At 35.8% G+C, this 16,839-nt stretch overlaps 1 protein-coding gene across 3 annotated transcripts in view; it reads left to right on the top strand.

The window, feature by feature from the left end:
* The window catches only part of XPO4 (exportin 4), a 76,085-nt gene that overhangs the window by 43,176 nt on the left and 16,070 nt on the right, over positions 1-16,839 (top strand). For 2 of the 3 annotated variants that reach the window (XM_038132578.1, XM_038132596.1), the window contains exons 7-14: positions 4,044-4,156; positions 6,574-6,731; positions 6,994-7,168; positions 11,191-11,367; positions 13,252-13,394; positions 13,511-13,656; positions 14,953-15,130; positions 16,470-16,629. In XM_038132578.1, the coding sequence (XP_037988506.1) occupies positions 4,044-4,156; positions 6,574-6,731; positions 6,994-7,168; positions 11,191-11,367; positions 13,252-13,394; positions 13,511-13,656; positions 14,953-15,130; positions 16,470-16,629 (1,250 nt within the window). The remainder of the gene's footprint in view (positions 1-4,043; positions 4,157-6,573; positions 6,732-6,993; positions 7,169-11,190; positions 11,368-13,251; positions 13,395-13,510; positions 13,657-14,952; positions 15,131-16,469; positions 16,630-16,839) is intronic. The other variant, XM_038132587.1, reaches the window with a different exon arrangement.

Below are 16,839 nucleotides of genomic sequence, written 5' to 3'. Positions count from 1 at the left end.
AAGAGACCAGGAATGACCCTTTTTGGGAAGGGGAGTTGGTATTCTGTTTTCTTGCCCAAGTGGTTTTAAAGTTTCCAGTTTTGCAGCAATGGTTACAGCAGCCTGGATGGCAGCTGGTGTGTGGTGGAAAGGTGTGACTCCTGAAGCACATCTGTGTGGCAGCCACGTGTGCATGGGTGCTTTATGTGCCAGTTAGGCTGGAAGTGATCAGCTTGCATATCATAAGCTGCACAACTATAGCAGCAGAATGTACCAAGAACTGCAGAATCTGCATGGGTGGTCATGAGCCTTGGAACTGGCATGGCTCTGGAATGGGCCAGGTTTAAAATTAGCTTGCGTGTTCCTGCACTTCCTACTCCTGTTCCTGCAATCTGAGTCCAGTGTCTCTAACACAAAGTACTGTTTCATTCCCGTGACTGTTAAGAATACTTGTGTTTAATATTAAAGCATATGCTTCTTGTCCTGGTTGCTGGATGTATTTGCTGAGAGTGTAAGGTATGGCAAGGTCTGTGAAGGATTTCTCCATAGGGGGCAGCAAGCCTCTGCAGGAGTTCTAGGCAGTTGCTCCTCAGACTCATCCCATGTGCTTGGCTCACTGGCTAGAAAGCCAGAGAAGGTCTTAAAAATCCAGATAAAATCAGTATTTTACATAACACTGGACGGCAGGTACCTTTCTAATGCAGTTTTTTATTTTTAAAATGCAAGTCCAAGACTGGCACAAAGTCCAGAAATATTTCAAACAAAAGTAAAGTGATTAAAATGACTTTTAAGAAAGATATTCAGACCTTAACACTCCAGGAGTTTTCCCTCCATTTCTGAGATGTTTCACTTCTGTGCACAAACGTACAAATGAGGCTCTAGTAGAAGAAATCTCAGCTTTGTTTTTTGAGTTCCAAACATACTATTTTGTGGAAGAACAAGCCTTGCCTCTCTTGGGAAAAAGATTGAAGGATTCATGCTCAGATACTGGAATTTGTTGAAGTACTGAAGTAAAATACTATAATCCCTCATGACTACCTTAGGATATCAAATATTTTAATACTCATCTTCACCTATCAGTCCCTTCCTGAGACAGAGGCTAGTTCTGAGTGAGTGAGAGGAAAACTACACATTTGTTGGGGTTTTTTTCATTGTATTCATGTTCCTCCAAGAAGCACATAAAACCTCAAACTTTTTTTTTCTAAATTAGTTCTTAAATAAAAAATTTATAACTTTGAAAAAAACTTCTGTTATTTCTCCATCTTATGAATCAAAACGAAGCACAGAGCTAATGTCTACATGCATAAATTGAGTCAAAGATAAAACAAAATCTCTTTTAACACCATGGTCTTCTTGTCCTCTCTAGGCAGTAATAGCCAGCATATGGACCTTATCAAACATTAAAGTGTCTAATTATGCTTTTATGATTTTTAACAGAGTTCAGTTCCCATCACTGAATAATCTGATTCATGCAGAAGATTGAAGTCTCTGAAGGAATCAGTGTCCTAAACCTTGCAAAATGGGTGAAACGTTGACATGCTTCTGGTAGCTACTTGTTAGCCTGAATTTCCATATAATTCAAAGTGAATTTTATTAAAAGTTTATAATTCCTCAATAGACCGGGGAATGTTAGAAACATTTACATTATTACCAGAAGTGGTTTGCAATTGTTTTTCATTCTGGAAACAAAAAAATCCCCAAACTCTCCAGGATGTCATAGTAGACTAATCTATGCTTATCATTTTATCTATGTTGTAAGTCTAAATCATAAGCTTTAGTGCTTAGAAAAAAAAAAAAGTGTTTTGCTCCTTCTGTACTTTTTGCTTCTTTGTAAGTCTTGACAAGTTAATTTTGGATGATTAGGAGTGCATTTGTCCTGTGTACACCTATGTACAAGATAATTTGCCATTTTATTCAGGTTTAGCATAACTAGACTGCTGTTACTAAGACCAAACTGTAGCACAATGTAAGCTGGAGTACTTTGTGGCAGTAAGCGTCTCCACAGCCAGTTTCTGCTAATGCTTGCATACATGTAGTACATGCTGGGAAATGGCTGCAAGATCTCCATGATAGGTGGAGACATAATTTGTAATGTTCAGTGAACAGATATTTTACACACAAATCTCCTATTGTCAGATGTGTCATCGGTCCGTTAGCATGAGAAACAAGACTAAAAATAACAGGATAAGGCCTCTAAATAGTGAGTCTTGTTAAAATAGTGACAGCAAACTAGTGCTTCTTTCATTCCGTGTGAAAAGCATTTTGTAGCTGGTTCCCTCTGTAGAATCACCCTAGCAAGAGTAAATTTTTCACAGATTGACAATGTGTTTATAATTGTCCTCTGATAAAGCATCCAAGCCAATAGCTCATTGGAGAGTCACAGCAAAGGACATTCTTGTCAGTAAGCAATTATAAAATGCCATTTTGGCTAAGACATTGTAAATGGAAAGGAAAAAAGACATAGCCTTATTTGCCAGATAAAATTGGTTTTAATTTAGAATATTACTCCTGATAAAGGATGCTTGCATGTGATAATTTCATGCACGTATATATATTTTTTTTTTTTAGTGGGTAGAACCGGAGCATATTTGATCAATTAAACTACATCAGTGTTTTAGATGGAAGTAAAGTAGAAAATTCTGTGACTTTTAGTTTTTCCCCATCTGAAATAATGCAAATCTGGTTAGTTCAACATACATTGATAGTCTTAAATTGTGAATCTGCTTTTATTTTGCACTAAAATGTGAACACCCCTGATTGTTCTTATGCAGTATAACGTGCTGACAGCAGTCCTGGACACATACCACCAGTGAAGGTCTGGTTAGTACTGTACTGTGGAAAAAATCCCTTTCTTTGGAATGTGGTTTTGCACAGTGTCGGTAGGAATTTTGTTTAGTGGCAGAACTCAGAAGACAAGTATAAATAAACTGAAATTGTGCATCCTGCTTTGTGACACAGTTTTTCATATTAAACTACTTGCTTGCTTTAAATACTGTTTCCCTTAAACAAAACCCATCAAAAGTTAAGGGGTCTACTGTTTTTAATGATACCATTGAAAAATTTGTTTCATTCTAGACATAGAAATAGTTTCTTATACACGTTTTATAGTACTGGATTACTTACACTACTATAGGTAATGTTCATCACCAGTAAGTAAATTATGTGCAGCTGAACATGCTGTTACTTACTCTGATGGTTGGGTTAGAAAGGGATCAAAGAGGATAATGTAGGGTTTAAGAAAGACAAATAAAACACTAGTAAAACTGCTTTAACTGAGCAACTACTACTTGAAATGGATGGTGTTGCAAAGAGAAGTACCTCCAAAAATTTTGATTAAAACTGTTGTGTGATCAGACTGACAAAGAATTGAACCTGTTTGTTTAATTGTTTTTGCTTATTGTACTAGAATATTGGCAGAATTTTGTAAATTAAGTTATGCCAAAATACATGGTGAGAGTTGAAATGGGTGCAGCAAAATTATGTCTTTACAGCTTGCACATTTTTCATGAGCGTCTCTTACAAATGTGTTGAATATGACAATGCCTTGTGCTGACTTGTGCTTTTGTTCTTCTCAGTGTGATTAGAAAATGTAGATTCATGCAGGGCTAACATATCTTCATTCTGTGACACATATCTGGCTATTTAGAAAAATAGGATATAGATTTCAATGAGCTATCTTTAGCTATGGTAAGACCTTTTTAAAAGCTGCCAGGAAAATTTTTTAGAGAATTATTTCCTATTTTGCATAAATTTTAACACCTGTTAATTGCGGTTGCTTTTTTCCCTTCTCGCAGTGTCACATTAGACACCCTGGTTATCAAAGTGATCGTATCGCTATGGTATGTCTCATAATTATGATCAAACTGTTATCTAACATTCCTGGAGCATTCTTTTTTTCAATACTTAATACCTTTTATTCCTTGGCCTCATGCATGAATTATGCTGTGTATGTGAAGAGGCTTAAAGTTTGTTTCCATTACATTCTTTCTGAATGGATCCTGTTGTATCTAGGATTTTTTTAAAGCCAAGTAGGAATGTTATTGTTGACCTTGACACCAGATAACTGGGCAGACATTATATAGCTATGTTTGAATCCTCACAAAATGTGATGCTAAAGCCAACAGAATCCTGGCGTGAGACCCTCCTGGACAGCAGAGTTATGGAGCTTTTCTTTACAGTAAGTTTCTTTCTTCAACTTTCTTAGTCCAGACCACAGGGAAAGCAGCTCCTTCCTGTTCTAAAGCTGTGTTGTCGGACTCTTCCTTTTGCATCAGGTAGGATTGATTCTGTTCGCTTCAGCTTGCTTATCTAAGCAGACAGAAGTATTGTCTTTTTCCTAGGGTACTGAATTTGTATTTTGCCTATTAATTGCTTTAAATTGGTGACCACTACCAGTAGAAAAAAAGTTTGTAGTTATCTCAATTTTTATACCTTTAATACTTCTGGACGTGTACTCATTAGACAAAAGCAAGCGCGATGAGCAGTAGTAGAGTAGTGAATCTTTCAGATGAGGTGTAACAGGTCTCAGAAAATATCAAACGAGCAGTGTGTAGTTGCTGATATTAAAGCATTTGCTCAACAGAACAGCTGAAAATAAGTAATGTAGTTGCCGTTTTCTAGCTACTTTCAGCATACAGAATTCTGCATCTCTTTTCTCAGCACGAAGGAAATCCACAAAGGTTAAAGCAGAGGAAGTTAGAAGGAATAAGGAAGAGGTAGTGTTGGGAAAGGGGAATGTAGTACTCAATTTCTGTAACATAAAAGCCCCATAATGTTAAAAATGGATAGAATTGTGTTGTTTTGTTTTTGCAACTGTTGGAAGGAGTTTGTAATCATTGCTCAGCTAAGACTTATTGCAGCAGCAACATATATTGGCTTATAAATTCATTTGCTATGCAATTTGACTTAGGTTACATCTCTTGGGATCTGAGAATTGAGCATTCTCAGGCTTTTTTTCATTTCTGCAAAGCAGAGAAATGTGCTCAAAACTTGGGCGAAGTTGTCATAAGACAATGTAAATGTAACTCTCCTGTGCTGCTTGACAGTGTGTGTTTGGATACATGTTCTTACTTGATAGGATTTTTGATAAACTTAAATTTTTATTTTATTTTTTTTTTACTGCAAGTTTATCCAGCAGTTTTGAAAAGGTGAAAAAAATCACTGGCAGAACTCTCAGCAGCTACACACAATCTGAACAGCTGTCTAGACTATCCAGACAGTTGCTACTGTCAGCTGTGAACCTCCACATGCAAATAACTTTTTGGCTTACATGTTAACCCTTCTTCTATGTTTAATAGTATGAAGTTGTCAGAGTTGCATATCTGTTTCCTTGATTGATTTACAATTATTTTTTGTGATTAAAAAAATTAATAATATGCAGATTTGCTTTAATACATTGCATTTTACTTGATAGTAACCAAGGCTTGCCTGTATTTTATTATTTTTGAATGAATGCTGGCCAGGGCAGTATGCTGTCAGTTCTGGTTTTAGATTCCTGATTTGCAGTGGTTGACGCTTGCAGTAGTAGTTTGGTGTTTGAGGTAATGTAAGTAAATTGTAGTAATTTTTATTCATTTATCTGATCTGAGAAATTTTAATAACCTTGCAAAAGTTGGCAGGATTGCTGTGTTAGAGCAAGAGCCTTCATTTCTAATCTCAGCCTCGTGTGGGATGTATATTAGGAGGGGTATTTCTGTTGCAGGGTTTATTTCTCCTGCCAGTTTGATCTTTCAGGGATTAACTGTGCAGCTAATCCAACTAGTTATGACTTGGGTGAACTTGCAACTAACACCACAGAAAGGTAGTTAGTGTTTAACTGTACTTTTTGGTATAATATTGCTGAAATAATTTAGCTAAATTTCACTTCAGTGTGAAAAAGCTATTTTATATTCTTTTATTTATTCAATAAATCTTCTATGAAAAAATAGGCATGAGCCAAAAAAAGTTCTTTAAATCCCTACTTGACTGATTAAAGTAAGTATGTGAGAATATGTTTACTGAAATAGTAAGATTCAAATCTGGAAAGTCTCAACAACAGAAATAATGACATAACCATTTGCACAAATGCAGGAAGATTACTGTTGGCCTTGTATAATATAAGGGTGTTGCCAAGGAAGTGATGCATTCATTTTTGTATATGTCTTCAGTGTTTACCTCTGCTAAAGAAGCATCTATATAATCTTGATTGAACTTGTTGACTAACTTTAGCAAGACTCTATAGCCTAGGCATAGTTAGCATAATAGAGATGACTGTCATTATTGCTGTTTTTAGAAGGAGCAGCATGTCTGACTGGCTGGCATCTGTTTCACTCTTTAAGACATAACATTCAATAGACAGTTCAATTTTTAACATGTAGGTGAGCCTTGACTAAATGTTAGTTTCAGTGAGTTAATTCAAAGCTTGAGATTATGTGAGCTGAGTCACGATCTTGATGTTTGCCATGGTTTAGGGATTTGCAGAAACCCTTGTATTTCAGACTGAGTGGAAGTTATAGTAAGCTTTTTTTGGTGTGTGCTCTTTTGGATTGAGAGCCATGTGACTGTTGTAAGAACACCCTGTTTTCATGTATTATTAACTACCTCACTTCCTGAAAGGTACATCGAAAAATCAGAGAAGATACAGATATGGCCCAAGATTCATTACAGTGCCTGGCACAGCTGGCATCTTTGCACGGGCCAGTCTTTCCTGATGAAGGTTCTCAAGTTGATTACCTGGCACACTTCATTGAGGGATTACTGAATACTATCAATGGGTATGTATGCCTGCTTTCTAAATTTAGATGGCATCTTTTAATCTTTAGTTTGGACTGTATAGCATATCTGTGTGGAGAAGTAGTATGGCTTGCGTATTTCTGGATGTAATTTGTGCTTATTGTTGGATTGCTTAAATTGAGAAAGGGCAGATTAAAGTAGGTGGTGCTTATTATGAAATAGATTTATTGAAAATGTATCAACAAAACCAATTCCCTTTTAGCAATTTTCTTAATGGCAAAAAACTGCTATTTCTATCTATAGAATTGAAATAGAAGACTCTGAAGCAGTGGGAATTTCCAGTATTATCAGCAATCTGATAACTGTATTTCCTCGCAATATTTTAACGGCCATTCCAAATGAACTTTTCTCTTCATTTGTTAACTGCCTCGCACACCTCACCTGTTCTTTTGGAAGAAGTGCTGCCTTGGAAGAAGTGGTAAGTAGCTGCTCTCCAAAAAGTGGGTAGCCTTTTTCACTTCTATTTGTGATAAGCATTAGTGACATGAGAATTTGGCTATTTTGTTAATAACTGTTGTCAATTCAGTGGTTTTGTCCTAGATATTTCTGAAATCACATACGAGAGGATTTTATTTTTATTTCACGCAATGTAATGAACATAAATGCACACTGTGTGCATCTTTCCGACTTCATTTTGATTTAAAGTGCATCTTAACTTTTTAAGTGAATACATTAATTTAAAATATTAAAGTCTAAAAGTATTGCTGACTTGCTGTTGTAGATAATGAACAAGCTGCAGTCCTGAAAGTTTAAAATGACTACATGAACGTATGGACAGACTGAAACTTAAGTGCTGCCTAGAGTTCTGAGTAAGGAGTTTCTGTTTTAAGTGAGTGTAGCTGTTAAGATCTGTTGTTAACATCGTGCATCTACGCTGTTCAGATCATACCTTCATTGCTGACACAGTTCAAATGGAAATCGTGCGTACAAATCTAGCACAGGAATTAAAAGGATTTTTTTCTTTAAAACTTTGTTGTAACGTTAAAGAGCAGTTGGCATCACCCAAGTGTTTTGCTTCTAAGTGTTGCATTAAAAATAAAAACTAAAAAGGACACGTAGTTTAAGGAAAATAACATAAGAATTAAAGTGAATAATCTTGCACTTCAGCTATTTATGTGCAGTGGCTATAGATTTAAAATTAGGCTATTGGGATACTAACAAGATTTCCCCACTATCATAAGAAAGGATGATTTTCTTTGTTTTGACAGTATGGTGTAGTGACAGAATGAGTTTGAAAATAATTATAGAAATATTTCATTACAAAGTTGATGGATGTGTTTCTTTACCAGAGAGCGCAGGTGTATTAATTAGCATTCATTGCAGAGCATTAGATCATGTCTTTGCTGCAAAGTTAAAATGTATTATATTTGGCTCAGTGCTCACTTAAGCTTTTTATTTTTTTCATTTCTTAATCAGAAAATCAGTGTTTAAATTTAGAATCTAAAATAAAGCTCCTTTGCAAACTTCACTGGTCAAAATTTTTGTGCTTTTGAGATTTTCTGGTAGAATATTGAATACTTATCCCAGTGCTCACTAGTACATTTAGAAATGCTTCTGAAGCCTTTATAAGATTCACCAAAACCATAGACAGCTAAGGGATGCTGTTTCCTCAGTTAGTACCTTGTTACTTGAGAACTAGAATACGCAATCATGTTTAATGAAAATAGTGCTCAACATGATGCCATTTAAAACAATCTCTCAGCAGGAGCTTACACTAGCTTGTACCACTATCTAGTGCAATAATACCATATGCTGTGCCTATAGAAGTACTACTTTGCATCCCTGAAAACAATCTTTTGGCTTAGGAATGTCCTGGCCATGGCTAATGTGTTCCCCGAATTTCTTTTGGAATGCATGCAGTGATACTTTCTGTGAGCTCATGTGCTGTCTGTAGTTAAGAGCTTTCTGACAGATAAAATGCTGTGCATGTTGGGCTCAGTAGAATCCTCAGATAATATTCCTGGAGCTTTTCAGAAATACAAAATGCAGCAGAATGCAAGCAGGTGGATTTCTTAAGCTTTGCTGGTTGGTAAAACTGTTTTCCCCATGTTTCTGCTACGTGATATGCCAGCAGAACATACCATGTGAACATGGCAGAAACCCCATCAAGCACAAGGAATATACCTAGCTGAAGACCTGCTATGAAAACTGTCAAAATATGGAGATCCTGAATCAAAATCTGCAAACCACTTCAAAGCATCTAATATTGATTTTCAACCACGGGGAAAACCCCACAATTCAAGCATCATGTTTGAATGCTGTTTCACATTAACCTGCTAGTTTGAGCTGGGGAGATAGGCTGAAGGAAGTTGAAACATTTTCATTAACCAGCTACCCTGGTGGAGAGAGGGCAGTAAGCTTCAGCAGTGCTGAGAGTTTATGGGGCAAGGTGGACCAGTAATCTCTTCCTTAAATGGCACTGGGTGTGAGAGAGGATGCTCATCCACAGCTATGCTCTGCCTTGCTCAAAACTTAATGCTTATGCAGAAGTAGAATCAAATAGTCCACCTGAATTAGTGAAGAGTATGAACAGGATGTTGGATAAAATGTCCAGTAAAAATGACATCAAAGGCTTCTTTTTCTCAAAACGAATATTAATGTATTCTTCCTGTTTCATGATATTTTTTCAAATATCACGTGATAGCAGAGATCATTCTGGTTTTGGTCCCCTCTTCCAGCTCTTTGCAGTTTGTTGCTGCTAACAAACTTTCAAAGTGTTTCTTCTTTAAAGGGTCAGCAAACTAGGAAGGAAGAAGGAACAAATTTCTTTTTGTTTCATGGAGAGGAAATTAAGAGGAATTAAGCATCTTTGCTTTACATTTACTGAGTTTGTCTTGCTTCTCCTGAAGATCTGAGTTTTGATCCATCAGAATGATTCAGCTGCCAGTCTACAGCATGGCACTTTGCCTCTATGACATCGTTGGTAGCCCAGCGGTAGATAATCTGAAATAAGAATTGGGATGTTTTAGTAAGGTTTCTTTAGGGCCAGATTGGTTCAATATGGATAAAATCTTCCTACTGTTTGGGCATTTATTTTATGGACGCACTGATTAGTCCTAGATTTCTTATGAGAATATCTCAAAGTGTTGAAATAATTTTTCTTCAAGGCATTAAATTTTTTATTACCTTTTCAAATAAATGAATTGGCTATATTTGAGGGTATTTTGTTCTTCATTAAAATGTCTGTTTATTTGTTTTTGCTCTCAATTATTAAAAGTCATATGTATAAGTCATAGATATAAATATATTACATACATGTCAAAATACTTCAGGACTGAATGACTGTCAATAAATTAATGTGTCTTTAGATAAGTTTTAAAAAGACATGTTTTGGTGTCCTTCCTAAATTTATGACTTACGTTAGTGTTGAATACAATTTTGCCTCTCTCCTTGTCACCTTCAGGTTTTGTTTTCACAATTGTATCAGTATGTCCCATATTTTAACTTCTGGAAATATGACAACTTTGCAGTTACAAAAGGATGCTGTGAAGCTATCTTGGAATGCTTCCAATGTGATATCAGTTTTTCCTCTTAATCAGTCATCCAGCTAGTGTTTTCTTTTCCTTGCCTGTTCATCCAGCCGTGTTTGTATCATCACTGGAAGTCAGGAATTTTTGTGTCTGGAGCATGATTAAGTCTTTAATATATCTTTATTTCATAATTGAACCATTTTACTAACCTTTGCTATCTCAGGGTAACTTCTGTGAGCCATCCTGTTGGTTAAAACTTGAGAAGACGACATCTTAGTAGGATGTTTATCTGTACAGTCACGCTGAAGTTTTTTGAAGTTGGATGTATTTACAAACATTCAATTTTCGCATCAAAACAAAAAGTCAAGAGTTACATTAAAAATACTTTTTAAAAGAAATGGCCACCTCACTTTTTGGATTCTTTAGTTTACCTACAACTCCGGATTTTATTTTTGAGAGAAGTTATTTCCTTTTGCAACTTATGTACTATGTAGAAGCACATGAATAATTAAAAACAAGAAGCATCTGTTGAAATGTACCAATTAATTAAAGCTGCAGGGTTATTCTGTTCTAATTGATTGTTCATAGAATGAGAAGTTGGGATTCATCAAAACTGGCTGCTTGTAATAAGGTTTCCTGAACTCTTGTAATCTTGCAGTGATTTCCTCTAGAATAATTGTTTTTTCTCTCTCTTTATTTCAAAGATAGTGGAATACCTGTAAATCTATATGCAACATCAGATTAAGAGAAATAGCTAAACACATTGACAGGTTTTTGAAGCTAGCAGGCATGAAGTGACCTTTTTGATGCATTGCTTCAGTTCATTCTGATATTTTCTCAGCTCTCCTTAGATCCTATTTTTTGTTTAAACAGTAGAAGAACATCTGTAAAATAATGATAAATATAAGTATGTTCCTCTGGTTTAGCTTAATAATAAGATTTTTAATTTTTTTTTTTTCATCTCTTACAGCTTGACAAAGATGACATGGTATATATGGAGGCATATGATAAGTTACTGGAATCTTGGCTTACTTTGGTCCAAGATGACAAGCATTTCCATAAAGGTTTCTTTACCCAACATGCTGTTCAGGTCTTTAATTCCTACATTCAGTGCCATCTAGCTGCTCCTGATGGCACAAGGAATTTGGTAAGCCTTCATCGTAGTAGTTTTGGATGATAACATATAACAGTAACTGGCCCGTGTCTTTTGGTGTCTGTATATTATGTAGCTCAAGGCAGCTGGTATAGAATTGCCATTTATGACTTTGGAAATGAGAAAAATGCTGAACTTGTTACTCAGTTGTGATTTCCCAGTCCATTTCTCTCATTCTGGAGGGAAACTAAAGGAATGTAAAGTTGGAAATCACTTTAAAAAAAAAGAAAAGTAAACCTGTAATTCAGATCAATGTGTATCTTGTTCTTTCCATGGATACAGTGACTAAACTCTTGACCTTCCTTCTGGATTAGAGTTCTAGTTAAAATTCTCAGTCAAATTGGGGGCCTTTTTTATTGTTGTTGCCTCCCATGCACTATCTTCAAAATATAACTGACATGCATAAATACCTGAAAAAATGTAGACTGACTGTGCTCAAAGTAGAAGAAACTTGGAATATCATGTGGTCTTTTTTGGATAAAATAAATTCCCAGTCGAGTTTTTGAACAGTTGACTGTCTAGAGAAAATTTACAAGTACATCAAGTATCTCTTGAACCATTGAAAAAGAAAGATGATTTGTCTATTTGCCAGGAATCTGGATCTTACTAAAATAGATTCTTAGACAGTTGGATGTGGATGTTGGATGAATTAGGCATTGCACAGATTCAATTCAATAACTGTATTGAATCTTTAATTGTATCTCTCTTTAATTGTATCTTTAAATGTATCTCTCTTTAATTTGATGCTGTGCAAAGATCTCAGAGATACCTCATTCTGAAAAGCACTTTGTAAAACACGATTCTGCTATCTCAATATGTAACAGATGGTAATAACAGTGCCAAAACTGAGAGAGATATTTCACAAGAAAGCTTTGAATTCATATCAGGCGGTCTTGACATAACTTGTGTACACAGGTTGATTCATGTCATTCTGTGAGATAAGTCATTTATCCCATGGGTAACCTTTAAAAGCCACAGCTGGCATTTTAGAATGCTTCTTGTTCTACATCAAAGTGGTAACAGGAACTTTCAGTGTCTGCTTTGAGAGCAGAGGCTCACCCTTCAATAAACAGCTGCAACTTTGAAGCTGCCAAAAGAGAATGATTTGCTGGGTTACATAAAGAAAAGATGAGTTAAAAGCACTTTGCATAAGGAGTTGTGTGTGGATTCAGTTTTCCAGGGCCTCTATAGAAACAAAGCAGACTGATAGCTGTCTCCACCTCCTGTATTTTACTTTACTTGCATAGATTTTATGATTAATATATAAGAAACACTTTTAATATTTATACTTGTTTTCTGCATATCATGGTTCATCTCTTCAAGGAATAAGATCTGATTATAATTTAAATAGTTTTATAATGCAACTAAGATAAGCTTTGAGAAATTGAACAGTGCAGCTCCTGCATCAGCAAGAAATAAAACTGAGATCATAAAGATTATTATTTCTGAGTTTATGGCACTTACTTTTAATGTACTTTTTTAAAAATTTTGTAGTACTTTTTAAACTACTATTTCCCCTCAAACAGTAGGTTAGGGAAGAGCTTTAATGAAAGAACTAACATTCATTTCATCCTGAGAAATACTGCCTATTATGTGATTTATATAAGATCTCAGAGAACTGAGAACTATTGAAATGTTAGCAAATTAACTGAATGTGGCATTTTGGTAATGAGTTTGTGAAATGCTAATTTTAAAACAATATGAACTCATGTTGACTCTGTTTAACTCTCCTGTGTCCAATTTAGTACAAGTCTATTGTTCATAAGTGCAAATTATCTTGCAAGAAAGAGCCAAAATAATGCAGAAAATTGTGGTGATAATGAATTTAACAAGTATGACTCTAACTGGTTGCCTCTAATTTTGTTGAAATAACCAAAGACTGCCAATGGTGTGGCCTCTCGGGAAGAAGAAGAAATAAGTGAGCTGCAGGAAGATGACAGAGACCAGTTCTGTGACCAGCTGGCCAGCGTAGGCATGCTGGGGAGGATTGCTGCAGAGCACTGCATACCTCTTCTCACAAGGTAAGTACAAAAAAAAATAGTCACGAATGCAAATCAATAAAGCAGTCACATAGGAAAAGCCTACCTGAGCCAAAACAGTTTAAAAACAGTGAAGCTACTTTGTTATTTGTCCACAGTTTGTTAGAAGACCGAGTGACAAGGCTCCATGGACAGTTGCAAAGACATCAGCAGCAGTTACTTGCCTCACCAGCATCAGGTTCAATTGACAATAAAGTGCTTGACGACCTGTATGAGGATATTCATTGGCTTATTTTAGTCACAGGTTAGTGAACAGCTTTAAATAGTACTTATTCTGGTAGTTTTATTGCAGCTGGAACACCTCAGGAAAAAAAATCCATGTATTTTAACTACTTTTGATTGACTATGCATTTCATCCCTTACAATTATTTCATCTTACATACAGGACTTGCAAAGTCCTTGTCTTACTATCATCTGCCTTGAGCAACAAGAAGATTATCTCTAATGATTACCTCATCATTGTTCCATCAATATCCATTGGAAATTCTTGCAACTAATTAGTTATAGATTTTTTGAGTTGTGTTATCAGTCAACCTATTCAAGAAATTAGTCTGCTCATGGTATCAGTGGCTGGGTGCACATGACTTTATAAGGGAATCAACATGAGATCAGGGTAATGGTGTCAGAGAATCATGTAAGTTCTAGACTTTCTCAGTGTTGATGATCCATGACCTGCTATTTTGTTACGTTTCGGGGAATTTAGAGCCTTTTTGCTCTAAATTTAGAGCCTTTTAGGGTTTGATTTTTAGATGATGATATTTTACTTAAGTTTGCAAATGTAGTAACAACTAAGTCTGTACTTTGCTCGGAGAAGTGAATAATGTATGAAATATTTGTGGGACTTTTTTTAAGATCTGGTGTTTCAGTTGCTCTCAGATGTTGATATGAATGTGTTTATAATATTTTTGTAACACTGAGATGGAGTTTGTAGCTCACAGATGGTTATGAGATCAGATATTGAAAACTACAGCTAAAGCTGGAATTAATATTATCTAGATACCAGAGAATTGTATGAAAACCCGTGCTTCAACTGATCTGCAGTTTTCTGCTTTTTCTGCTAGGTGAGGAAAACTGTGTTACAGCACAGGTACTTGAGGTCTCTCAATCTCTGACAGATTTGAGATGTTTGCAAAACGGAAGTCCCAAATTATGTGGCCTCAGCACAGAAGCTACAAAACAAGACTTTTCTTACCACATAGCAGAAGAAGAAAAAACAAAATGTTGTTTTGTGCCTCCCCCAAGTAGATGAATTGACTGTAGCACTTTTACATGAAGCAAAACTTGTCTCTTTTTTTATTGGTTTTTAAATTGGTGGTTTCTTTTTCCAGTCTTGGTTTTTTGTCACTTTAGGTTTTTTCCTACTGAATGGCTTTAAGGATTCTAATTAACTTGTATGCGTTTAAGCAGTGTTAGTCAGGGTCTGTACAAACATTTGATTCTGGTGTGATGTCTGCAGTTAAGCCTATGGATTCTTTAATCAGAAAGCCATAAGTTAACCTAGGGTAGAAAGTTGTGATCACTCTTTCTTTTTTAATGTAAGGCTACCTCTTGGCTAATGATACTCAGGGAGAGACTCCGCTAATACCTCCAGAAGTAATGGAATATTCCATTAAACATTCAGCTGAGGTTGACATCAATACAACACTTCAGATTCTGGGATCTCCGGGAGAAAAGGCCTCTTCCATCCCAGGGTACAACAGAACTGATTCTGTAATTAGGTAAGGATGCATCTTGTACTATTAAGTGTGTTAAATGCTTTTTTCAGAGGAAGAAAAACCCTAGAATGTGACTAGACTTCTGTGAATGTGAAAAGTAAGCAATATGTAAACACTGAACATTGAAAAAGGAAAGAATCACCTAATAGTCCTTACAGACATCATATGCCAAAGTCTTGGGAATTTACAGAAATGTTTTTTGTATTTCTACTGAAAACCCATCTTTGATCTATTTTTTAGAGAAAATCCTAAAAATTACTGAAGTAAAAAAAGTTGGCAGATCAAAATCTTTAGCTAATATATACTCTAAAATTCATTCAGCATATATACAGCTCAAGCAAATGCTTTCCAGAATATCAGAGAGCTTCTCTACTTTGAACACGGGTTACTGCCCAAGGTTGGCAGTAGCAGCAGAATTGATCCTCAGAGCGTGAGGGATTGTTGTCAGTTATGTACAGACATCACTGTCAGCCTGTAAAAGAAGCAGGAGAGATTTCCCTTCTCTTTTTGCAAGAAGGCTGATGCTCACAAACGACTCCTCAATTTGGATCCTCACACTTCAGAAGATTGCATTCCACTCTTAAATTGACGTGGAGGACTCTTCACCTAAGATTAGTTGTTGTGCTCATTAAATGTTTTCTTCTGGGAAGAAGGTGGAAAAAGTGGACCTTGATTAGCAATGATGTATGTGCCTAGTGTTTAGAAGGTTGAACACTGCTCACTTATACTTTTGGCCACTTCAAGAAGTGGCCACCAAACAGGAGTACTTGATGCAGTGTCTCAGTGTGGGAATAAAACCAGGTCAAACTAAGGAGAGATTTGAAGTCCTTTGGCAATAACTCTGAAATGTCTTCAAGAAATAGTCTGCTGTCAGCTCCTAAATTTCTTATGCACAATCACATTCTTACAAAATTCAACTGATGTACTACGAGAGCTGGTATTTAATGCAGTTTTATGGACTGATTGTATTAATGCAATCACCTTGTGATTTACTACTTCAGACTATTTCTCAGCAGTAATGAACAAGAGAAAAATAACTGGTCAGTTCTGTATTTGTTTTTTTGGTATGTGTCACCCTGCAAACACTGCATAATTAGAACCCTTTATTAAACTTCATGGTGCAAGGAACTTTTTGGAGGATATCTGCTCTATTCTCTCTTTCTCTCTCACTGTGCATTTCAAAAACAATCAATTTGGGTGCTTTTTACTTGATTAGAGTTGAAGTGCTTTGTATTATCCTGATTCTTCTGTCATATTTTGTGAAAAATGAAAGTGGTTTTGGTAGTTGCATTTCTTCTCAAAAAACCACTCTCAGAATCCTGATTGTATTTTAAATCTGCAGGTTGTTATCTGCTATTTTAAGAGTGTCAGAAGTAGAATCTAGAGCAATAAGGGCAAATCTCACACACCTCCTGAGCCCCCAGATGGGCAAAGATATTGTATGGTTCCTCAAGCGCTGGGCAAAGACTTACCTTCTAGTAGATGAAAAGTTGTATGATCAGGTAAGGATGTAACTTTTATGAATTTATTTGTCAGTATTAGCAATAATATCCTGTGAATATAGATGTCAGTGTAGCTATTTAAAAGTGCAATTGTAAAGTAATTTTAATGTTATATGGGTTGTGATTTATTTTGGAATTTGTTTGAAATTTGATGTTTTCTTTCATTTACTAATTAGAAATTTAAGTTTTTAGGGGACTCTTGCACATTTT

Source organism: Motacilla alba, chromosome 1 (assembly GCF_015832195.1).
Source record: "Motacilla alba alba isolate MOTALB_02 chromosome 1, Motacilla_alba_V1.0_pri, whole genome shotgun sequence".
Classification (NCBI taxonomy): Eukaryota; Metazoa; Chordata; class Aves; order Passeriformes; family Motacillidae; genus Motacilla; species Motacilla alba.
The sequence above is the reverse complement of the archived record's forward strand: the minus strand, read 5'-3'. Positions and strand labels throughout refer to the sequence as shown.